This window comes from Melitaea cinxia, chromosome 24 (genome assembly GCF_905220565.1).
Source record: "Melitaea cinxia chromosome 24, ilMelCinx1.1, whole genome shotgun sequence".
Classification (NCBI taxonomy): Eukaryota; Metazoa; Arthropoda; class Insecta; order Lepidoptera; family Nymphalidae; genus Melitaea; species Melitaea cinxia.
The window spans coordinates 5,023,988-5,050,462 of record NC_059417.1 but is presented as its reverse complement, the minus strand read 5'-3'; the positions used below and the strand labels follow the sequence as shown (position 1 = coordinate 5,050,462).

The following is a 26,475-nucleotide window of genomic DNA, read 5'->3' as shown; positions in this document are numbered from 1 at the left end:
TAGCCGTTTCAGAGATTAGCCGAAACAAACATACAAACAGACAAACAGACAGACAAAAATTGCAAAAAAACTTATTTTGGTATATGTATATATCCATATTTATTAATTAAAAAGCGGTTATTATATCATTACAAACAAACACTTCAAGTTTATTTATTAGTATAAATTTTTATTAGGCTTAAATAACGTTTTTTCAAAAGTCCTGTACATATGTTTATTCTAACAATAAGATGAATACTGAAAAATATAATATATGAATTACCTACGTAGGTGTAAATAAAATAGTTTTTTTTATTTATATTTCTTCGTACATAGATCCTAAATAAAAATAAAGTATAATAAAGTAAGTAATAAAGTATTTAAATTTAGTTATCTTTAGGAATAGTCATAGAATATTTATATTTACAAATAGGATGTTCGCATTTCAATTTTTCCTATTTTTATTATATACAAAAAACAATTTTGCTTTACCTTGTATACTACTTTTTGTAAGTTTAATTTCTGAACTGTTCCACAGACTATAGAGTAACCTTGAATTGTTACCTGACATGTTACTAACTTCGCTGTAGTTTTTCCCGCAGTTTGGCGTCCACCGATTGATAAAAGAATTTTAACGCGTTTTTCTATGTATTTAGATCAATAAAACATTTCTTTATCCTAATGATTTGTTTTATAGTGATGTTTTTATAAACTTATTATGTTGTTTTCGTGATTGCTTCGATTCGGTATTCTTGCTGTGGTGATTTTTGTAAACATCGGGAACACAGGCCCCACGTCTATGACTTCTTGTACGTATTTTAGTCATTATCACATCTCATAAGTTAGTTTTGTGTAATCCATGCGAAAAATTATTGATAGTATGCAATATAGGGTTAAGCCATCGTAGATTAACCTCGAAATTGTGTTGTTTGTTTGGTTGTAAAAGCTTCATGTAATCCAATTGTGGTCGAGATGCTAAAGTGTTATGTCGCTTGAAAGCAACCACGAATGCAACTGTATTAATCCAAACAAATACGCACAAAACTGATGAACTCGGTGCATTATTAGATTCTTGTTTGATACGACCACGTAACAATTTATGTTATGATTTCGATTCGTTAATGTTTACAAGAAATGATTGTTTTATTACTTCGACAACATTGCACTCCACTTATTTTAAACTACACCATTTCCGCTTGTCTTTGCCACATCCCCAAAAAAAACCTAATAATATATTTCAGTATTTTTGATTATGAAAATTTGCATATATAGGTCATCTTGTCAAACAATTTTTCTAGAATTTTGTATAGTAAGAAGCAGTATCTAACAATCCAATCAATAACATAGAAATGTGTACTGCTGAAATAATTAGAATAGTTTATTACTTTTTATCCAATTAATAAATGAATATTTAATTATTTAGTATTATATATAAGTAAAGGTGGTAAAGATAAACTAAATTTTTGTGGTGCATTTTTATAAAACTTGATGTAGATAACTTATTAGATACCAAAACATTTTGTTCTTTTTGAGGCAGGGCACAGAGAGAAATATCTTGATCGAAATTTGCTGCAGCCTGACTGGGGCAGTACCTCAACTCTAGACGATCATAAACATAATACTGCTTTCAAGTAATGTTGTTTCTGTGGTGAGTAAGGTAGCCAGAGCTCCAGGGGGTAGTAATGAGTCAAGGTCAGCAACACTCTTGCGATGCTCCAGGTGTTGCCGCTGTCCATAGGCTGCAGTGTTCACTAACCATCAGGTGGACCAAATTCGTGTTTTCCACCTATCTAGCATTAAAAAAATTATTAATATTATATTCTACATTTTTTTTATAATAGTAATAATTATTATAATTATAAATTAGGCACACTATTTTTAGTTTATACATATTCAACCAGTTACTAACCCTTAAGAAATTTAAAACTTATAAAACCTAAATTTATATATAATGTTATAAAAATCATAAGATATCTACTTATTTTGGGTTTTATCAGTTCTGTATCTGATGGCTGATTTAAAATTGACATAGATAAATATACCACTGCAGGCTGATGCCTTCCTCTTCATATTGTAGAAAGCTTCAACTACCATGCCGTTCCATTGCATGTTAAATAAGTGATGATAAGATATAGTAATAGTAAGAAAATACTTTAATTTAAGAAACGTTCTGAACATTTCTTAAATTACACGTGAACTTTAATTAATGATCAATTCTTAAAGAAATGTTTTAAACATTTCTTAAATAACCGGTAGAAGTGAGTAGTAGTATAGATAGAAAATGTAGTATAGATAGAAAATGTAGTATAGATAGAAAATGTAGTATAGATAGTTTTAAGAGTTATTGGCCGAGATAGTAAAACCGGTTCATTAATTGGGTCATAAATCATAATAAGTAAGTTTTACAAAAAAGTTAACAGGAAATAAAAGATGAAAAATTTTATGATATACATTAAAGATCTTAATAGCTTTAGCTGTAAAGTACATAGTTTCTGAGATACCGGTCAAAAACGTTTTTTCAAGGTGGCGCTTGATGCTCAATCTGAATCTGTCAGCATTTTGTAATTAATTTATTTCTGAGTAAATTATCCTAAAACTTATATTTAAAAAAAAAAATGGATTGGAAATTAGTGTGAGATTAAATATCTATTTTTATTGGCCTGCAACTCATTCAAGAGAAATGTGCAACTGTGGGAGGCTGTATCTTTTAAATTAACAGTGCCCCAGATATCTGAAGACCCCATTTATTATTTATTTATTTATCAAGTATTAATTTGTACACTACAAATATATAATTTAAAAAAAAAAAACGAGTGTGCTTTAGACCACACAACTGAAGTAAAATTTCTTTAGCAATAGGCCTGCACTGTGTCTTAGACGAAACGTAACTGGCTATGAAAGAAATAGAGAAAGAAAATGTGTGCTTTCACCCCTCTCTTTTGCTCCACTTACCTCGCTCGATCACAATTTTCTTTTTTCACAATGGTACTTATAATCTCCTTTTACCTGAGGTTGTCTGGAAGAGATTGCTTAAAGCAATAAGACTGCCTTTGCATGCTATCATTGTAACTACTTTTTGTTTAATTTTATTTTTGTACTGTTGTTTTTTTTCCTTTTTTTACTACGTAAAAGTGTTTGATTATATGTATGCAAGAAGTAATAAATAAATAAATAAAAATAAATTTTCATAACACTAACGTAACTAGCTGTGCTCGTGACTACTTCTGCGTGGAATTTAACAAAAAGTTATTGTTCTGTTTGTAGAGTTATAAAATAAATAAATTTCTAAAACAGAAGTACTCCTCAATTAACTCCCTAAACCTCAGCTACTCTTTACTATATCAGCTATCTGCCAGCGAAAGTCACGTCAAAATCGGTCCAGCCATTTCAGAGATTACCGGGAACAAACAGACAGACAAAAATCGTAAAAAGATGTAGATATAATGTTCTATTAAAATACAATTACTTAACAACAAATTATTATGCTTCTTATTTTTTTAGTAAAATAATAATCAAAAAATATACTTTTTAAAAAGACAATTGAAGTAATTTATAGATAATATTTTCTAGGCAATTTTCATAAATAATACAAATATAAAAACTGTGTAAAAGAAAAATCCCAAAAAAAAAAAGACGAAAAAACAAAAGCATGAATTAAAAAATAATAAGTTTACCAAAATGGAAATTTATGATAATGTTTTCACATTATGTAAGCTACTATTTGTAACACTGCTTTACATAATCACTAGGTTCGAATTCAATCTCACCACCTGTAACCTTGAAGACTATAGAAACAGTAATATTGATACTCAAGCTATTTCTTAGGGTTGATTATATACATAATAGAAATCTATGTAAAAGGGAATCTACATAATGTATGGCACATGCATAACTTTTGAATGACTGCTCTAAATTTTGTAATTCTTTTCATTGTTTTTGTTATTGTCAGTACAAGGTTTGTTTAAAAGAAAATTAAAAAAAAAAAAAAATATTATATAAAAAAAGACAGTAGAAAGTTTGCCAAATATTTATTTATTTATTTATTTATTTATTTATTTTTATTTGGGAAACAAACAGTAAAATATAACACAAAGTAAAAAAGAACAGCAACAAGATAGTGCATATACCAGTTAAGTTTCCACTAACAACTAACACATAATAAGCAGAGCGCAAAAAAGTTAACAATTAGAAATAAATTATCTAAAACAAGAAATAAAATACAAATGCAAAATCAAAATGAAATTAAAATCAAAATCAAATTAAAATTAAAATCAAATTAAGATCAAATTATAATTTAAATCAAAATAAATTAAATTAAAATTAAAACACAAAATTGAGTAACTTAACAATTGAAAAATGTTAATAAATAAAATGAAAATCAAAAAAAATAATAAAAAGCAAATAAAACATAAAATAATTAAATTCATTGGTTCATTAATTGATTAATGTTATGTCTAAAACTTAATAACGAACATGAGAATATATCAGCGTTATAAAATTTTTTATTATATATATTGCAGGAACGACGAATAAAATCATTTTGGGCATATTTGGTTCTAGTACTAGGCAAACAAAAAGGATCATTTTTACGTTTAAAAAATTTAGGGACATTAAAGTTCAAACAACTTAGTAAATAAGGACTATCAACAACATTGTTGACTAACTTATACAGAAAGATCTGATCTTTCAATGTACGGCGAACTTCCAGTGAATTGAAACTAGGCAAGTCATGATAAGAGCGACAAAACCTATAATTCAAATGTTTAAGGAATTTAGCTTGCATTTTTTCAACGGACTCAACATATATCTTATATTGAGGGTTCCAGATAGTAGACCCAAATTCCAACAAAGAGCGCACCAGGCCATTGTATAGAATAATAAGAGTATAGTAATCTTTAAAATCTTTACCAACCCTCAGTATAAAGCCAAGCATCCGATAAGACTTAGCAACAATTTGATCTATATGGCTATATAATATAATCTATAATATAAAAATGAGTCGCTGAATGTGTTGCTAAGCGCAAAACTCGAGAACGGTTGGACCGATTTCGCTAATTCTTTTTTTAAAATATTCCTTGAAGTACGAGGATGGTTCTTACGGAGAGAAAAATTCTAAAAAAAAAAATTAATAAAATTAAAGAATCGACTGTTAGGCGATACGAAGTTCGCCGGGTCAGCTAGTAAGTAATAAAAGTTTAATTCTTTTTCGTGCAAAAGATATGTTTGTTCTTTTTTTCTGTGAATTTGATCTCTCAAAAACACTAAACAAGAAACTCTGGACGTAGGGTTCCTTACAACCTTTAAATTTTTGAAATTTATTATTTATTTATATATTTAATGAAAAATTCTAAAACACTTTTGTTGGTTTCCCTTTATATTTTTAACAAATTGTACCAACGTATCCACTTGCGATTGAACATTTTGACTTTCAAGGATCCGTAGTTATTATTGGTATAAAAACTCTAGTTTTTAATTGTATGAACTCAAAACATTTGCAGTTTCATTTAAATTCAGTCAGTAGTTTCAATGTGATTAGCAGCAGATAAAAATTTATAGTTAGATAAAAAGACAAAAAAAGTTTAATTTTTTTCAATTTTTTTTTTGTAAAAGACATTTAATTTAATTTTATTTTTTACAATATCTTCATTGCATTAAATTTCCCGAAAAAGTCTAAAAACAACTCTTTTCTATACTCCCATACAAAAGATTTGTGATAATACTTAAAAGTCAATTTGAACTTTAATACCATACGATAAAGTTTGTGTTAGGCGATACGAAGTTCGCCGGGTCAGCTAGTAAAGTAATAAAAGTTTAGTATCAATTTTTGTATTAAAAAAAATATATCATCAATAAATGGCGGTTTGGCATCTAAGTTGCACGGATATAATCTACCATCCGGTATCTGTGCAACTTAGATGCCAAACTGCCATTTATTAGGATTTTATAGAACTAACCAATAAACACTGATACTGATACAGTTGTATAATAACATTTAATTTGCAATAACAAATATTGAGATTAAAACTACCTCCCAAGTTGAATCAGATTATAGATGCTTACAAAATTTGATAAAAATAGGTTCAGTATTTTTGGAGTTTATCGCTAACATATACCATGACACGAAATTTTTATGTATATAGATATATTGTTAAAGATATAATGTAATTTGCTAGAATAGAAATTTATTTTATGTCTATTTTATAATAGGGCAAAAATATAGATTTTACTTATGACTTGCATATTATTAATTTTGTAATATAATAATTGCAATATTATATTATAGAAGAGTGTGTTGTAGTTTTACAGAAAAGGTTGTACACCATAAAATGTACTGAGTAATTGAGGTAGGACACAGCAGGAAATATCCTGCTCAAAATCTGGAGCAGGTCGACTGGGGAAGTAAGTCGACCTTATAGAAGATCACAACTAAATAATTCCTGTGGTGAGTAAGGTGACCGGAGCTCCTAGGCATATGGGGGTAGGTACGGCAACATGGTTGTGATGCTTCTGGTTTTGCAAATGTCTATTGACATTGGTAATTGCTTACCATCAGGTGAGCTATACAATTTGGTCAATATTATTAAAAGTTAGCTAATAACAACAACATTGTTATATAAATTCAACTTGAGATCTTAAAATTAGTTCTTTCAAACAAATAAATTATTGATATAGAAGAAATAATTTCTTCACACCCATTCCTAAACCTTATGTCATTGATCCTTCATTATTTATCATCTTAATTATGATTGATGATAAAAAACGAACTACTTAGGTATATGATAATATTGTTTAAATAATAAAATAATTATCAAGATATCTATTCTATTAGCAACTATCCATAATTTTCTCTGGCTATGAAAGATAAGAAAAATGAGCTGGCACATAAGTACTGGCTGCTGTCAAAGGTTGCCAGCCTTCAAAGGTTTGATCACATAACACAGGCTAAAGTTGTTTGTTGTGTGTTCTGTGGTCTTCTTTTGGTGTTTTATTTTGTGCTATACAACTAGGTTTGTAAACAAGCGTACCACCTAATGGTGAGTAGTTACCGTAGTTTATAGATGTCTGCAACACCAGAAACATCGCAAGTGCGTTGCCGATCTTACCCTGTTGTTATTGTATTGTGTGTTTCCTGACCCCTACTAGAATTTTCATTCTTAATAACTCTTTTTGTAGATTGGCAGCATGGCGGAAATAGTGTACCCGCAAGGCTGCCGCCCAATCACCGATGACCTTGGACCAGACGAGCTCGTTCGAAGACTTAAGGTATGATGACTGAAATTAGAGATGTAAATAAATTGGATAAGACGATGTCAAAATACGTCTGTTTTATGGTTTTTACAGCAGTTTATTGTGTTTTTAAATACTATTTGTTTTTTATTGCTATTGTAAATATTTTTTGGAATGTCTTTTGTTTTTGTATTTTGGTTGTCCTTACATACATCAATGTCTTGTCTGTTTCAACAGTGTAGTTTATTTGTTTCTTAGCTGCTCTATCTTCGTCCCATGCCACGAGCTTGTATGAACTAGCCTTATTTCTTATGATTTGAGTTATATTGGGTCAATGTTTATTGTAAGCGCACTCTATTGGATCTTAACATTATGTTAGTGTAACGGGGCCTAATTAAAAATGTATAGTATAAATGTCTACAGATTGTTGCCGGATTATATGAAAAATGGGCAATATTGAAGTGTATGTACTGAATCGCGTATAATATTAGATTTCAATATTCATTACGTTTTGACTTCGTTTGTTATGTCTGTGTGTTAATTTTAAACTGTTTTTGTTGTGCACCGTGAGTGTATAGAATAATAACTATAATTATATTCATGGAAAACGAGCCGGTTTTTTTTTTATTCATTATATTTTTTATGGTTTGAAACGGTTCGAGCGCGATTAGGCTCGTGCATTGTCTTCGTGTTGTAAACATGAAATATTATCATGTTTGATAGGGTCCTGTTATTTTAGCACGATGTAGTCTTTTTTTAGTTTAGAGGATTTTTATATATTGTTTGTTAGATCGCAACGGTTATTCCTGCGATTAATTATCGAACAAACAAACTTCACTATAGAACTATTATTATGTTAAATAAGATAAAGTTTTAAGAACTTTTAAACCTACTTAATAAGTTTCGTAACAGCCTTGGTAGGTTTCTCGTAGGTTTATAAATTGAAAGGTTTTAGTTTTATTTAAAGGCTTTTCTTTGTAACGAAAGAATTAAGTAGATATAAAGTTTTTTTTTAAATGACACGTTATGACTATATTACCTACTTGCCACTACATCGCTATGTGAAAAAAAACCACTTAAATAGAAGCAGTAGCTTAGTTTCAGTTGAGATCTATCTTGCGTCTAAATTAGTTTAATTTAATGCCTCAAGCTTTTTTTCTGCGTCGAACCGATTCCGAAAAACTACACCGTTATATTCATTTTGTTGTTTATAATAATACAAAATGATTATAAATACTTACAAAAAATTTCATTTAATTCAGCTCTAAGAGGATTATGAGTATTTGAGTATTGTGACGTACACGTACAAAATAGTTATGATATGTATAATTTTGTAGACTCTTTCGCCTTTGTCCAAATAGTACTTATTAGAATTTATAGCTTTATCCATCATCCACGAGTTATAAGTCCGCTGCTGGACATAGACTTTCTCTAACCTCCACTGTGTTCGGATTTATCGCTTACAAACTAACAAATATTACCTTTGTGTAATATTAGTATAGAAAATTGTAAAGTTCATTAATTATATTATCTAAAGTTATATTCCAGTCTGTTAAGCTATGTAGTTTTTTCCTTAACGACCTTATCGAAACTGATAAAATATAATAGAGCTACGAGCAATAACACTTGTAAACAGCGTATGAATTGCCTTATTAACTAACATTTAACATGCGACAATTAATAATTTAGAAATAGAACTCATTATTATTAGCTATTCTATCTATCTATATAAATAAAAAGTGAATCGCCGAGATGTAATATCTTTTATATGTTTCTTATTGTCAGAATAAGGTTTGTGTAAAAGAAAATTTACTTACAAAAAAAAAAAAAAAAAAAAATCGATTGTTCAAGAAACAGAAAAAAAATGGTGATTCAAAGTTCACAGAGTCAGGTACTTTTTAAAGGTGAAAGACTTCATTTTTCTCGTGTTTTATTTTAGTGTGTACTAAATACTGTTCTACGGTTAAGGAAAATATTCCAGTTATACCTATTGACATTTTTTTAACCGACTTCCAAAAAAGGAGGAGGTTCTCAATTCGACTGTATTTTTTGTTTTGTTAATTCCATAAAAACCTTAGACATACTATTACAAACATTTTTAATTACTTTAGATTTATTTTTATTTATTTAAATTGATTGTGCTGTGTGGCTACGGCACTAAAGAATTTAGCCACCCCCTCTCTTCCCGTGGGTGTCGTAAGAGGCGACTAAGGGATAACAAGGTTCCACAACCACCTTGGAACTTAAGAAGCCGACCGATGGCGGGATAACCATCCAACTGCTGGCTTTGAAGTACACAGGCCGAAGACGGGCAGCAGCGTCTTCGGTGCGACAAAGCCAGTACTGCGGTCACCAACCCGCCTGCCCGGCGTGGTGACTATGGGCAAAACACATGAGTTCACGTTATTTTTGGCGTAAACTTGTGGAGGCCTATGTCCAGCAGTGGACTGTATAGGCTGTAATGATTGATTGATGATTGAAATACACAGAAAAATGGGCTATCTTATAGTATTATTTTCTCTTTATCACATTTTACTACAATTAAGTTCACAAAAATATGACTCGTGAACGAAAGCAATGCAAAGAGAGCTCGTCTAATTTAGGAAGGGCACATCAGCAGGAAATATCCGGCTAAAAATCTGCCTGTCTGGGGAAGTACCTTGACCTTAGAGATGATCACAGCTAAATAAAATGGCTCTCAAGTAGTCTTAAGTTCCTGTGGGGAATAAGGTATGCAGGGCTCGTGGGAAGGGTCGGGCATAGGGTCAGTGACGCATTTATATGTCTCCTGTTATTGCAGGTCTCCATGGGCTACGGTATCCGTTTACCATCAGGCGTACCATACGCTTGTTCGACACCTTTATCGTAATAAAAATAGCTCATATATGACTTTGTCTCACCAGGCCCTGGCTCACACCCTCCAGGGTCTGGGTCAGGATGAGGGCATGTACCAACAGTACATACCGCTTGCCCTCCATTTGGCCGACGAGTTCTTCCTAACGCATCCCTCCCGCGATGTCCAGTTGCTCATCGCTTGCTGCATCGCTGATGTACTCAGGGTTTACGCCCCAGAGGCTCCATATAAAGATCAGGAACAGGTATTTTATTGTATCAATTTTTTTATATTCTATTGTTGTATAATATTGTATATTGTGTATGCAAGAAGTAATAAATAAATAATATTTAATTTCTCAGGTGAAAACAATATTCCTGTTTCTTATAAATCAGCTACAAGGACTCCGAGATCCAAAGGACCCGGCGTTCAAACGCTACTTTTATTTACTTGAGAACTTGGCGTATGTAAAGTCTTTCAACATGTGTTTTGAGTTGGAAGACTGCCAGGAAATATTCTGCGCTTTGTTCTCTCTCATGTTTAAGATTGTCAAGTAAGTAGTTGAAAACTTTTTTCATCATCGTATTTACTTAAATTATTACTAACTAGCTTTTACCCGCGGCTTCGCTCGCATTGAATTTTTTAAAATAAAAAGTATCATATGTTACTTATAATAACTCCAAGAATATGTGTACAAAGTGTCATGATGATCGGTTGAGTAGTTTTTGCGTGAAAGCGTAACAAACAAACTTACATTCACATTTATAATATTAGTAGGGATTAAATATTTAAAGATATTCTTTTAGATAGTACTCTATAATTTTAATTTTATAAACATATTATAGTAGGTATGTTTTATTGTGATAATATAGAAACCAATATATGAATGTTTAAAGTTATCAAAGATACCTTTTTTTCGTAACTTAAAATAAACTTTGTAGCTAATTAAATTTCTGGGTATATTTTCCTAAAAAAAAATGTAACCACTATAAAAACTATTTACATTACTAGAACAGCATTTCTACAAAGCCCTAAAATTGAATTGTCCTTTCACCTTCAGTACGGAACATTCAACAAAGTCGCTTATGTCATTTTGCCCTTTTTTATAATTGTTTGGGTTTTGACTTCCCGAAAACGTTTAAATTTAAAAACTTTGCATACACTAGCAAACAGCATGTATTTATATAACCATACTAGCTGACCCCGCAAATGTCGTTTTGCCGTATATGTTATAAAGCCCCCTAATCTCTCCCCCCCCCCATATAACTTAGGGGTATGAAAAATAGACGTTGTTCGATTCTCAGACCTACCCAATATGCACACAAAATTTCAAGAGAATCGGTCAAGCCGTTTCGGAGGAGTTTAACTACAAACATCGTGACACGAGAATTTTATATATTAGATATATTAGAAATATCCTTTCGTCCTCAGTACGGAACATTCATCAAAGGTCAAGTCTTTCATGCTGGACGTCCTCTGTCCCCTCATCACTGAGTCGGACGTGGTCTCCAACGAGCTCCTCAATGTCATACTCGTAAACCTAGTGGAGCCAAACAAACGTGAACACAAACACGCCTATTCGCTTGCTAAGGAACTAATTGTGAAGACTAGTGAAACATTGGAACCTTATATACAGGCGGTGAGTTATTCGGGGTAATCTGATTTTTTACCTTTTCTGTAATATATGTAAGGATGTTAAGAGAGCGAGAAATTCAATTACTATTCATCCGCATTAATTTGAGTATGGTCTAAAATTAAAAATAGCCATTCCAGGATTTTTTTAGGCTACCCATTTTTAATATATTGTCTAATATATTTTATTATAAGTGATGTTTCATTCTATCATCAGCTCGGTGAAGATCGACTTAGGTTCGGATCTTCTACCAGTAGAAACCGTACTAAAATATTGTATAGCCCATAGCCTTCCTTAGGTAAATGAACTATCTAACACAAAAATCATTTTTCAATTGGAACCAGTAGTGGATTGGCGCGTTCAAACGACCAAACTTACTAACTAACTGTAGCTAATTTTAGTACTGATTATATGTTTTTTTTTTTACAGTTCTTCAATCATGTTTTAATTCTGGGAAAGGAAGAGAAGAATCTTCTGATATTCTCTAAAGTGTATGAATTAATATACGAGTTAAATCAATGTTGTCCTTCAGTACTTCTGTCAGTACTGCCACAGTTAGAGTGTAAACTTAAGTCTGCTCATTTTCAAGAGCGACTGAGCGCAGTGGCACTACTCGCTAGAATGTTCTCTGAACCTGGGTCGAATCTTGCCCAACAATACCCTGCCTTATGGCGAGCATTCTTAGGACGCTTCAATGATATATCCGTACAGATAAGGATCAAATGTGTCCAATATTGCATGCATTTCCTTGTTCACCATCCACATTTAAGAAAAGATATAACTGAAACTTTAAAGTTGAGACAGCATGATGCCCACGAACAAGTGCGTTACGAAGTAGTGATGGCAATTATAGCAACGGCCCAGAGAGACTTCCAAGCGGTTGCGGAGTCAGAGGATCTCCTACATTTTGTACGTGAAAGGACATTGGATAAAAAGTTTAAAATAAGAAAAGAGGCGATGTCAGGGCTAGCGATGATATATAAGAAATTCTTAACGGAAGAGAGCGTTCCACCGGCCACTGAGAAAGCGGTTCAGTGGATCAAAGACAAAATACTTCACGGTTACTATATGACGGCTTTAGAAGATAGATTGCTGGTTGAGAGACTTTTGAACACATCACTCGTTCCGTACACACTACCCCCTGCAGTAAGGATGAAGAAACTGTACTATTTAATGTCTAATGTGGACGATAATGCTACGAAAGCGTTCATAGAACTACAAAAGCATCAACTGGCAGTAAGACGTACGGTAGCTGAATGGATAGAGTTGCATAGAAAACCCCCAACACCCGCTGTCCAAAAGGAAATGATTGCTAAGGTCTTACACATAAGTTCCAAATTCCTGCCTGAGTCGGTAAAAGCTCAAGAATTTTTGAACAAATTTTCAACTCACATGCAGTCGTTGCCTGAATTATTGCAAGGAATGGAGACTATTTTAAATCCTAACGTCAGTTGCGAAGTTTGTGTTCGGACGACGGTGAGTAAAACAATATTTATTAAACAATGTATGCTTTATTTCTTCTTATGTAACATTTGTTTATGTCTGACATTAAATATGTCTATCACTTTATAATTGAAACATTTTCTCGAGTTGTTTTATTTCTTAATTCTTAATTGGATTTTTGCAGTCAAATGTCCTTAAAAAGTTGGGCCAGCCAGTGATGACTAACTTGTATTACAACACAGTTAAGATGCTATTAGAACGAGTTAGTTCTGTGATGGTAGATCACGACTCGCTACTCATTCTTGTGGGATATGTAGAGGGCGCTGTTAGAGGGACGGATCTTTCTATAGCTGAGGAATGCGGTAAGTATTTGTTTTATCTATTTGCCTAGACTAAATGTAATATTCTCACAATACTTAAAATGGCCAATATATTCGACAATTCTCAAAATGTAAATAAGTCCTATCCCTAAATATTTTGTGCCCCTGCAGGGCTTTGCTGCCATAACTACCTTTTATATTTTATAAGTACAATGTAAATTATAGTTGTGAATAAATGTAAAAATAAATAAATAGCTGTATTCTGATTAGAGAATAGGGCTGAAGATGTGGGCAGGGAGTAATTTAGCTGTATCCTCTTACTGTAAGGAATGTATTTACTGTAGCTGTGTTCGTACACGTTTTATACAACTTTGCTACCAGCTTAGTGGTTATTTAGGAGCACATTCATAAATTACGTCACGCGAATTTTTATTTTTCTTACTTCTTTCCGGTTCTTGTCCCATTTATGATGAGAACCCCCACCCCACCTAGTATGATGGTCACATACATATTTTGCAATTTTACGTATGAGTGTCGACATTATTTTTATTTCTATTTAAATTATTTTTCAATAATTCGTTAACAAAACAATTTAAACTTCAACTTTTTAAGTTAATTACAATTAGATACATTGTCACAAAACTTTGGACTGTCCACCCGTGTCACAATGTCACACTTCGTTGACCCCTAACCACCGTGTAACCTAACGTGTGACGGAATTTACGGATGGCCTTTAGTAGTCAATTCACAAATTATCTAAAGCAATAAGGCTAATCATGAATACTAAGTTTTCTCCTTCATGGACCATCAGGTATCGATATCGAGAAGGCAGCGGAGCGCGGACTCAAGCTGTTAGTGATGCTCTCGTTCGTGTTCCCCGCTCACTTCCTGCACGAGGATGTATTGCATCGCCTCACCTCGCTATTGGAGCTAGATGATGAAAGCGTGGCGCCTCATATACTTGCCGCTCTCACTTTCCTTGGGAAATATCGTCCGCTGAGTAAGTATCAGTCACAGTTCAGCCTGTAACATGCTGGGCATAGGCCTATGTGACCGGAAACAACAGCTCATTACGCTCTCCGAGGCACGGTTCGGAGAACCACAGGGATACCAGATCTGAAATAAATATTTTTACAAATATCCATCCCAACCGGATATGGAACCCTCAAAAGCCGGTGTGTGAACGCCCACACGTTGCACCAACCACTACATCAAAGCGATGTCAGTATCGAGTCGAAACACAGATATTTCAATAGACTAGCTGAATCGTTTTGCATACAGACATACATACTCACATCAACATTGAATAGTCCAGTAGCTAGTCTAGCATATTAGATAACCACAGCGACATATTAGACGTGCCTTACGTCGCTACTGAAAATTGAAGGACCTGCTTCTGATGTTCAAGAACATTAAAAGGCTTTAAAAGCATTACATACAATGAAGGAAGTTTCTTTTCCTTCACCAAAAGTTCAATAATCAATCTATTAGGGCATCAATTTTGATCCTATGATATTTTCATAAAATCTATTCGTTTACTTTTGTTGGTTTTTTGATTTCATAGATTAAGATTATGTTTAATCAAAAAAAAAAAAAATAGTTTAATACTTTGGCAGCGCTCTGGTATAGTTTGACCGTATGCCAGTGTAATGTATTCCGGGTTCATTCCCCGCTTGGTATGGAAATATTTGTCTTTGTACAAATATTTCGTTCTGGTCTGGTTGTTTGTCCTTGTAGATGTTCCCACCGTGCCTCTATCCCTTAGTGTCATGTTAAGCTGTCAGTCCCGGTTGTTATCATAGACACCTGCAGTGGGGTATTTTACGATTCAATGCCCCGGGCCATTTTAATTTGCCTACCTACAAATTAAGGGAAAAGGTAAAAGCATCGTATGTATTAGGGGTGTATTAGGGATGTGTTAAAAAGTAATCGATTATTTTCGGTGAAAACTTTCGGCTGACCTTTTTGATTAATTTTTCGCCTCCCTAGTACGCTCGGGAGTGCGCCTCCAATCACAAAATCTCGGGTCTTGGCTCTCTTGGCCCTAAAGGGTAAATACGTTACTGCGTACCAATCGTTACTGCTTTCGTTAGTTCTGACTAATTTGTAATTTTATTTTTAGGTGAAGCGTGTCCAGCGTTATTTCCGAAACTGATCACTTTATGCAAAGCATATGCTGAAGTTGGTACACCGAAGCAAGCTAAAAATGCCGTTAGGTGAGTAATTTATGTCCAAATTTTAAACATTATTTTCATTACAATTTCATATATCATCATTACGCAATATCGAATACGAATCGGTGGTAGCTTAACTTTTAAAGATAGTTAAAATTCTAATTTTTTAAATGAGGATTCGAGAGTGTTCTTGAAGTGTACTTGAATTAAGTTATTTTTTATTTGAATTTCAGGTGCCTGTTCGTGAATGTTCCGGATCAGAGGACAGCTATATTTACGGAGATCCTGGAGACGCTCAAGAGTACTCTGAGTCCGCATTCAGAGCACTATCGCACTGCTATTGTGACTCTAGGTCACATCGCTCACAATTTGCCTGATAACTTCCCCGTTCACATCAAGAATATTGTCTCGAGAAAGGTGAGTATCGAAAAAATTCGATAGGATTGCATTTTAAATTGAGGTTATCAGCATGGATATAGAGTGCTGACCTCAAATATGTCAAAAGTCGAAACTTTAAATCAACATGTTATGGATATATATATATGTCGATTTAACCGACTTCAAAAAAGGAGGAGTTTACTCAATTTAACCATATATGGAAAGGAGATATCCCAAGGGGTCTCCATGATAAGGAAACCAGGATCTGATGATGGGATCCCAGAGAAATCGGGGGGAAACCTCGAAAATCGTAGTGACGACTAGTCCGTTTGTTAATTTTTTTCATCTACATACGTTGTATTACTTGTTAATGTAATTGAAGTCGGTTTTCTTTCCTTTGTTAACAAACACAATTATTTTGTGTGTACTAAGTACTATAAACTTTTTTCTTTTGCACAAAACTACTGTACTGTCTGTGTGTGTTGCCAAGCGTTCAATATCTGTGACTGTCCATAGATAAATGTCCATTCTGAGTACTAATGAAGCCAAATTTGGGCCAATTGTGAGTGAGTGATATGTTGCGTTTAAACAAAGAAACGCTTTTTACAACAACGCAACTAAATTTATGCAATTTTTCTTTTATTTATAGATCGTAAAAGAGCTGTTAGTCCGTGAAGGAGGAGGTGGTCCAAACGCTCCAGAAGGTGACTGGTGTCCAGAAGAAGAATTACCAGAAGAGACTCGTTGCAAGCTAGAAGGCCTCAAGTGTATGGCTCGCTGGTTGTTAGGCTTGAAAAAGGACGAGCTATCAGCTCAGAAGACTTTCAGAATGCTTAATGCGTTCATTGTTCACAAAGGAGATTTATTACAGGTAAAAACGAGCTATAAAACTTACAAATCGGATTCGGAAATCTATTAAAATTTCAATTCTCCACATTTATGTATGTATAAAAGAATAAATTTTTGTATGTAAAGAAGAAAAAAAACAGATACACACATACACAGAGTTTCTTTGTGTGTGTCTCACAAAGAGAGACACACTCGTAGAAACATACATGAATAAACTCTTTTTTTGTGATTGAATTGTGATAATTCATCATTTTATGTAAACGTTTTTCTAAATAAATAATTTTTATTAAAAAAAATGTCGCTATTATTCTGTTTTCTATATTTATAATTTTAATGGCATTGACTCATTAAACAGCTTGAATCCTCAGTCTTAGAATGTGAAATATTGCACAAATAAATGTATATCAAAATGTCTAAAATAAACCAAAATAATAAAATAAATAATTGTTTCCAGCAAATGCAAGTGTCGAAGGCGGAGATGGCACACTTACGTCTCGCCGCCGGAGCTGCGATGTTAAAGATATGTGAACAGAAGGGTGTCGGAGACCAGTTCACTGCCGATCAGTTCTACAATCTGTCGCATCTTATGGTGGTGAGTGGCTGATATTCTTCAAGATTCAATATTATTGCGAAGCTTAAAAGAGTCTAAGTCACTTTAGAAGAGCCATTGCAAGCTTCTTTTAGTATAACAACACACAATTATTTAAAAAAAAAAATTAATATGTATAAATTCACAAAAATAAATCACCTTTATTATTTATGTGACATTATTGTAATAATGTTAATGTATTTGTGTGCAATAGGCCATTGCTTAAGTACGCTTCTAATATAAAAGGGAAATGGATGCTCTTTGCCATTATTTTCAAACACGCTTTTTAAATGACTACACCTCTTTAACTTTTGGCCCTTCCTTTTTTTTGTGTTTGTATGCGTATATTATATATCCGTGGCATTGACATAAACCTGCGTGGATTTTATCTATTAGTAATAAGTTTGATTATTGTCAATTTTATTTATCAATGGAAGTAAAAAAAAATCTTCAGTTTGTAACATTATAACAGTTTTCTTTGTATGTATAATAAAGTTGATACAAGACAGAATGTAGTTGACACTCCTACTATTAGGACTTTTTAATAGGAATAGCGGTTCAAATGATATTGATAATTAATTCTATTTTTTATTCTAGGATGAAGTGCCACAAGTGCGAGAAGGTTTTGCAGCAAAATTACACAAAGGTTTATCAAAGGTACATAATGAAATATTAATGTTTTTTATTTGTTTATATTTAGGATGCTTAATGTAAATATGGATATTAATATTTAATGAACAATCAGCCAGTATTTGTCTATGTAATACTTGTATACATACAAAAACAAAACTTGAGTAAAATCTAAATTAATTAATTTATTAATTAAAAATAACGGTACTGCGGTGTGTGTGTGTGTGTGCGTGCGTGCGTGCGTGCGTGCATGCGTGCGTGCGTGCGTGCGTGCGTGCGTGCGTGCGTGCGTGCGTGCGTGCGTGCGTGCGTGCGTGCGTGCGTGCGTGCGTGTTGCAGTCCTATGCTACCCCGATGGTACAGAGGGTCTTCTTGACACGATCCTGTCTTGTGCCTCTCGCTCCACGTCCTTCGTTTGTAAAGTAAAAAATTATTATTTTCAGGGTATACCAAACAAATGCCTGCCACTAGACTTTATGGGTGTTTACGCGCTGGCTGGTCGCGAACCGGACAGACGTATACGAGGCATCATACGTCAGTACATGTTAGCTGATGTCGTAAGACGTAGAGAGTATGTGCGGAATATAACCATTGGTACTAAAGGTTAGTTAGTACATTTGACCCTTGAAGGGCCAATAGCTAGGCTGACTATCCTATTCTATTAAGGACAGAAGATCGTCTTTCTAGCTATTCTGTTTGACTATTAATGTGTTTTAAAATGACTATTAGCAGTCTGTACAACTGACTAGACACACCCAACAAAAAGTAGGTAGCCCCCCCCCGCCTCTCCTTAATTGGGTAGGGTAAAGGCTGATTTACCTTGTAATAGAGTAGTTACAATTGATTTCAACAATTGCAACTTTATAGAACGTCAAGATTTCATATTAAGCAATAAAATTTGTGGTGTGCAATACAATATAAATATACTTTATTGTACAACCAGAAACAATACATGTAACATAAAAAAAAAAGAAACAAGCAAGAAATAATAATAATAATAACAAAAAAAAAGGAATGTACAAAAGGCGGTCTTATCGCTAAAGAGCGATCTGTTCCAGACAACCTTTAGAAAAAGGACATGAATAAGAATAAAGCGGCATAGAGGTGTACTTTAAAATAATATATGTAAACACATATAATTATATAACTATACATACATTTAAATAGATATAATTACAGGCATGAAACTACATATACGAGTACATACATAAACATACATATACATACATACATACATATAAATACATACATACATATAAATACATATATGCATATATAAACAACTATAGATATTATGAATATAAACGACGGAATGTAGTAGTAGTGGAGGTGTATTATAATTTTTTTTTGTTTTAGTTGAAAGAGCAGTGAGCCAATTACCCCACATTTTACCAGACTACATGATGGTATTTGCTGTACCTGTACTGGCTCATGATCCTGCATTCACGGCTTATGACAACGTAGCACAGCTTAAGGTCTGTACAACTGAGTATATTTTTACATTGTCTATTTATATCGAAAAGTCGAGCTTGACCACACAATATTCGTATGTCTAAGTTAAAAAAAAAAAAATAATGTTTCGCAAAGCCTATATTCAATAAACTATTACATACGAACATTTAAATTTCGAGCATGTCATGTTTTCTGAATATAGGAACCAAGTACGAGTATAAGAAAATTTATTAACTTATGATTTCGGATTTCCTTGCAGGTCGTAAAACAATGCCTCTGGTTTGTGCTGGAGCCTCTGATAACACGTAATGACTTTTATTGCTACGGTTTCTACAAGAGTCTGGTTGAGAGGATGAAAAACCACAAAGATGCTCTCAACGAGACCGATGACGCTATGAATTATGTATGTTTTTTATTTTTTTACTTGCTTTATAAATAGCTTTAGTATCTAACCTTTCTCAATTTGCCAGATGTATACAGTAAAAAGTAAGCACATGTGTTAATATGTACGATTTTTTTTTGTGTTACCCACACATTAGGGATTCTAAACATTTTTGAAAATCATATCAAAAATTGACCGCTCCAGCGGGGTTCGAACCCGCGTCTCTGACTGACCGTGTCGGCGCTCTAGCCAATTAAGCTATGGAACGATGTACCCGCTAGAGCGAAACTTTTGATATGATGATTTTTATTTTCGGTTTAAGCGAACCGTGGCGCCGTCTATAGTGAGTTCTTTACAGAGACCCGTAACTATTCAAAATTTCATATTACAATGAAAACATGTGTTATTTAAAAATCCTATTACAATCGATCGTTTACAGTCTAGTTCTTGGTACTGTTCTGAGATTTTGTATGAATCATAGAGGTAGGGCACAGCGGGAAATATCCTGCACAAAATCTGGAGCAGTCCTACTGGGGAAGTACCTCGACCTTATAGAAGATCACAGCTAAATAATTTGTTTGCCGACCTAGTTGTAAAAAAGGTGGAGAGTTCCCGAGGAGGGTCAGGGAGGTCGGCAATGCGCTTGCGCTATTTCTAGTGTTGCAGGCGTCTATAAGCTACGGTAACCATTTACCATCAGGTGAGCCATAGGCTCAATTGCCAAACTAGTTGTATAAAAAAATGAATGTGCTTTAGACCACACGACTGAAGTAAAACTTCTTTAGCTCCATCTAACTTATAGCTCCCTCTCAACTTCCGTTCGCCTCGCCCAATCACACTTTTTGTAACGCTCTCGTCACGCATTCACCACCTTACTCCCTAAGTCAAGTGTGCGTAAAGAAGTTTTACTACAAAAAAGTTTCCTCAAATTGCCAGACATACCAGTGAAAAATAAGTACTTATGCTTAATTAAAAATCCTATTATACGAGATTTTATATAAACTTGATTATGCATTTTATTTTTTGCAATTTGAAACAAGTTCAGAAATAAACTTAAACTGATTTTTTACAGAAATTGTGGGCGACGTGTGACCTGGCAATGTCGGTGATATGGGCGCGTTCGACGAGCTTCGAGCTCCGTGACTTTCCGACCGACGCCCGAATCCCTACAATGTACTTCGCACCCCAGCCCGACTTCTTCATCAACACGAGGGTCTTCCTGCCGCCCGAGTTGCAGGTGATTATCTCTATGACACAGTTCTCCGTAAAGTCAAGGGGTTTCCAAACTACGGCCTGCAAGCCAAATCTGTCCCGCCAGTGCCATCGATGCGGCCTGCAGTGTTGTCAATAAGATCCGCGACAGCCAAAAAAAAGCGAGTGTGCTGTAGACGACACGACTTAAGTTAAACTTGCAAAACGTAACTCTCTTTATATCTTCATTAACTTATATCTCTCCCGCCCCTCAACTTCCGTTCGCCTATCCCGATCACATATTTTGTAATGTTCTTGTCATGCATTCACCAGTTTCCTGCGCAACACAAAAGTGCGTAAAAATTTTTATCTCAAAAATAATTATGGCCCTAAGGCTTCAAAGTTTGCAGACCTCTGCTGTAGTAGAGTATCTGTGCTCTAGTCCGACGCGCGTATATAAAGAGTATCCTCTTTTATCTCTAAATATTTAAATTTAGTATTTTGAATGCAGATGACTTTAAAAAAAAAGTATAAAAATATGGTGTTTGATGAAAACGGAAAATAATAATAAAATATAATTGATACAGAAGAATTATAAATAATAAACATAAATTGTCGTTTCTCTTATTTTCAGGTGAGAGTGTCTATAGATTTAAGTGATTACAATGTAAATTAAAATTTAACGAAATAAAAACTCTTATTTTCAGAGCAACGCAATTTGTTTATTTATAAAGAAATACCTTATAAATGTATTTTTTTTTCTCTTTTAGTTCCAACCTAAACGCCAGCCAGTTGCGCCGGAAGTGGTTCCCCGTGCAAGGAAACGTGCCCGAACTACAGACACCCTTGATAATGTTAACGACGTAGAGGTAAGCGCATACATTCACAAAAAGTATACAAGTACATTAAAGTATAATCAATGTATATAATATTATGTATGTTATATAACTGTTTTAAGTTCACATCTCTATTTAAAGTTACTCCCCTGTGTTTAATGATCCAGTAAATATGCAAGACAATACATATATCGATATAGGTATATTTATTATATATTAATAGGTTACCGAATGCAACTGATTTAAAGTTTGTACGAGATATGGCTTAAGAAACGTACATCCTGGACGTTTCTTAAGCAAGTTTAAGTAGAAGTATTATTCAAATACCGGTTCTATACATATAATAATATATTGTAGAAAGATTTTTAAGAAACGCTTCAGTTTGAAACTTATTAGTGTAATAAATAACGTTCCCCGTGGCTTTACTCGTGTTGTATTCTTATACTTGTTAGATTAATCGTGTTTATTAGTACGTGTCGTGTCGTATCTTCCTACATAAAAATAGGTAATATTTTTAGTTGGAACAGCGTATCATGAGATGATCGCGTACAAACACATAGTTATAATAATATATACACGTTGTAGATTTAAAGCGATAAGTTTGTAAAATAAATAAAAGGTTTCGAGTATCAAGTAGTCGCGGGCGTCACATATTGCCCAATATATATATTTAATTTCATTTCAGCCTGTCGTTGGCAGATCTGGAAGTATCGATGCTAAGGTAAACACGCTGCGATTATACGCAATTTATACAAAAGTTATTTGAAAAAAGAAATTATAATGGATGCGTATATTTTATTATTTTTAATTTTTATAGCGTGTAGTTGTATTTGGCGAAACGAAAAGAGAATTGTAAATTGCTGTTTTATTTTGTTGAATTCTTTAGCGTTGTGTTTATGTTAGCATTTGAGAAGCTACCATTGCCATTATAAAAAAAAATTCTCGATATAAATACTTTTTCTGATATTTTTTTTAAATTACAATAATGTCATATCATGTCATTTTATAGCAGCATGAAATGGTTGTGGTAGTGTCAATCATATATATGATTATATATATATTATGATTAAATTTATGACGGGATTATTTTTCAAATTTTTAATTCTTTTGATCAAATCTACTGTTCAAAATTTTTTTTACTAGATTATGTAACTTTTTTTCAGTCATGTTTTTTTAAATATTATTTTATATTGCTTGAATAACTAAAATTAAAGAATGTTCCTACTCAAGGTACAAGTTTCGAGTTGTATGATGGGCAACAAACATTACGCTACTGGAAAATCTTTAAAAAAATATTTTTATATAGTTTTCACTTAACAATATAATTTGCTGAATACAGTCTAATGCATGCTATATGCCATAGGCCGTTTTAAAACTTATAGTAATATAGAAAAACTTATTTGCTTAAAATTCGCATGTTAGAAATTAAAAAAAAAAAAAAACATTTATATTGATCATGCCGAAAACACACTCGTTATCTGAAGGACGGTAAAAATTATTTTTATTTCATCAATTTTAATTTAAGAATGTTATTTTTGAGAAACTTTATGTAATTTACTAATAAAATAGCAGTTGAATTTGGAACAATAAAAATTTAATTACAATTATTACTAAAATATGTTGCCTTCTTCATTCTTTATAACTGAGTACCGAAAATAACTTTTTGATAGCGAGTTTGTTTTATCGACTGTCAAAAAATGTTACATAACTATGATACACTAAGTTACTAAATGGTCTACAAAACAAATTCAAAAGTCTAACAGAGGCCTAACAGAGGCCTAACAAAGCCCTTTCTTTCTTGTACTGGATTTATTTATCTTAAAATTTTCTTTTTTTTACAGCCATCAGAGGCATCAGAGACACAGATAATACTACCGGGAATCGAACAGCCGCCGGAAACCGAATTAGAAGAGCCTCAAGTGAAACGCGCTAACGACTGAATTTGTCTAACTCGGGATGTATTCTAGTAACTGTCACTTTTTTTTAATTTTATTTTTTTATCTGTGTCCTTTTTAATTTGACAGGCACTTTAAATGCCTGTTCTTAATTTATTATTGCCATCATCAGTCGCCATTTTTGTTTTGAAATTAAAGCTGACTGGCAGTTTACTTTTTTTCTACATGATGTATTTTTCGTCTATGGTGTACTTGATAGTTTTCAATTCTGAAATAGTTTAGTTGTTTTATTTTGTATTTTTTTTTTTTTCAATTGACGAATAAAGAATACATCCTTATTACGTAAGGCCCAGACAAACACCCAGTCAGGTATCATTACGCTTAAACCCATTAAGACTGGCTATTTATACCCTGAAAGACAATTACAAACAAGGAAACACAATTAATTTCTTTACATAAATAACTTCGAAATTCATTCGTTCTTCGTTCGTTCGTAGTAACTTTCAAAATCGTATATCAGTTTTTTTATTTGTTACAGATGAAATTTGTAAAATAAATACGATGATAATAAATGAAATAACGTTCAAAAATGAATCCTTTTTGAATCATGTTTACTAGTGATCCGATTTTTATTTGTCGGTTCAAATGTCATAGATTTTGTAATCTGCGATTGTTTTTGGCGGTACTAATTAACCTCATTAAGGTTTTAAATGATTTTATTTTGTAACATCGTTTTAAAATCGGGATTTGAATATTGTTTTCATAATACTTTTCGTATACGACCATTTTGGGAGATTTGAAACGTTTACCTTTCGTCATTTAAAAATATTATCTGGTATTCAAGTAATAAATATACAAAGAAAAAAAGAATCTTCCAAAATGGTTACTTGTAGAGAATATGTTTTGAAATATTTCGACCCAAATCTGTAATCCCTACTTATATTCTACTTGGACGTCTAAATAATGCATGTTAACTAAAGTATTATTACTAATATGCCCCAAATGTTTTGGCACGAGAGTGCAACGCCCTCTATAATATTGTCCCTTTGGGCAACTCTATTGAAAGTTTAAGTACGTATTATCGTATATTACGTATTATCTGTCTGTTTAGAAGTCTAGATTATATATTTTATAATCGATGTTAAAGTTAAATATAAGTAAGGATTTATACATATAATACGGGGGTAATGACTCACTTGATATATTATGAAGGAGAACAGTGTAATATAGAGTTTGATTGTAAGTTAATGATACAATGTTTGTTCGCTCGTTGTTTTTAGTTTTTAATTTATAAAATTTCCTGGTCGATTAATTTTTTCTTTTTTATATTTTTTCAGCCTCATGGGCCACGCCTTGTGGTCTTGGAATTTGTGAATACACATGATATGTCGATAGTCTGCATATTGTAATGATCGATTGGTCTTTCATTGACATTTTAATGGTATAAATATTAAAAACAATAGTTACTTATCACAGTGAATTTTGCATCGATGTGTCATTATGACGTCCAGATGTTATCAAAACTGTCAAAAATTTGTCATTGATCGACCAGTCAGTTTCCATTGTAAAGCAATTGAAGTTACAGACTCTCAACATCGATTTATTTAATAATATTTTGATAAACTATTATAAAATCATCGATAGTTTTATATATTCATGTGTACTCAGTAATTTTTACAACGGATCGGTTTTTTTTAAAGTAATGACACAAAATTAGATTTTCTTTCATAATTACGTTGGTGGATATCATTGCGTTTTCATTTTAGACTCTTGTGATAATACAAGTTAATTTTATTCGGTTTATTTAATTTTAAGATTTGACGGTCGTACGTCTTTAGAGGAATCGTGAAATTTTGTAACGCTGTGAAGACGAATGTGAATAGTGCTTAAGTTACTAAAACGTATAGTTAAATTGTCTACGATTTTTGTTAGAAAATGTGTTTTAGATGGCCCAATAATTTTCTTCGTATGTCATCATCGCTTTGATGTCCACGCACCTCTAGCTCGTGATAAGTGTACGATTTTTTATTATTATTTTGTGTCGTTTAACTGATTTAAGTACCAAAAACTTGGGAGAGCCCGTGAAGGCGTGCGGCACTTCGGTGGACGCAGTGATGATTCTCTGTAGTTATGTATTAAAATAAATAATAAAAAATACATACACTTTTGACTTTTATTTCTAATTTTCTATGTTATTACTACATACGCACTACATACTTAATTTAACAAAACAAAATTGATCGCTATGGACACTTTTGGATCATCATCTTCCTGCTCTTATCCCACTCATGTAGGGTCGGCACAACATGTTTTCCTCTTCCATTCCTCTCTATTATTCGTCAATTCAGCGCTTACTCTTTTATTTCTCATATCCTCACTCACACAATCCATCCATCGCTTTTTTAGTCTGCTGATCGCTCTTCGTCCTTCGACATTCATCTCTAACATTCTTTTACCAACATAGCGCTCATCCCTCCTCATTATACGCCCATACCATGCTAACCTATTGCTCCTCATTTTCTCCGTCACGGGTGCTACTTTAAAACTTCCCCTTATATACTCACTAGCTGGTACCCGCGACTTCGTCTGGGCAGGATTAGCAAGTACTTCGAGTAGCTTATCATCTTCTCAATATCTATCTTTATACCAAAATTCATCAAAATG

At 33.0% G+C, this 26,475-nt stretch overlaps 1 protein-coding gene across 1 annotated transcript; it reads left to right on the top strand.

Annotated features, from left to right (window-relative positions):
* Positions 1-571: 571 nt before the first annotated feature.
* On the top strand, positions 572-25,974 carry LOC123665515 (sister chromatid cohesion protein PDS5 homolog B). The gene is made up of 19 exons (XM_045599808.1): positions 572-788; positions 7,153-7,242; positions 10,110-10,304; positions 10,402-10,592; positions 11,471-11,678; positions 12,102-13,148; positions 13,300-13,477; positions 14,247-14,435; positions 15,558-15,651; positions 15,843-16,026; positions 16,637-16,858; positions 17,291-17,428; positions 18,023-18,082; positions 18,499-18,658; positions 19,412-19,530; positions 19,767-19,910; positions 20,962-21,126; positions 21,851-21,949; positions 23,758-25,974. Exons 2-19 carry the CDS (start codon positions 7,162-7,164, stop codon positions 23,854-23,856), a joined length of 3,573 nt encoding a protein of 1,190 aa, XP_045455764.1. The 5' UTR covers positions 572-788; positions 7,153-7,161; the 3' UTR covers positions 23,857-25,974.
* Positions 25,975-26,475: the final 501 nt, after the last annotated feature.

Coding starts and splice junctions, on each gene's coding strand:
- LOC123665515 (XM_045599808.1), top strand. CDS start 7,162: ATGGCGGAAATAGTGTACCCGCAAGGCTGCCGCCCAATCACCGATGAC. Junction 10,593..11,470: donor CTCATGTTTAAGATTGTCAA/GTAAGTAGTTGA, acceptor TTTCGTCCTCAG/TACGGAACATTCATCAAAGG. Junction 17,429..18,022: donor ATCTGTCGCATCTTATGGTG/GTGAGTGGCTGA, acceptor TTTTTATTCTAG/GATGAAGTGCCACAAGTGCG.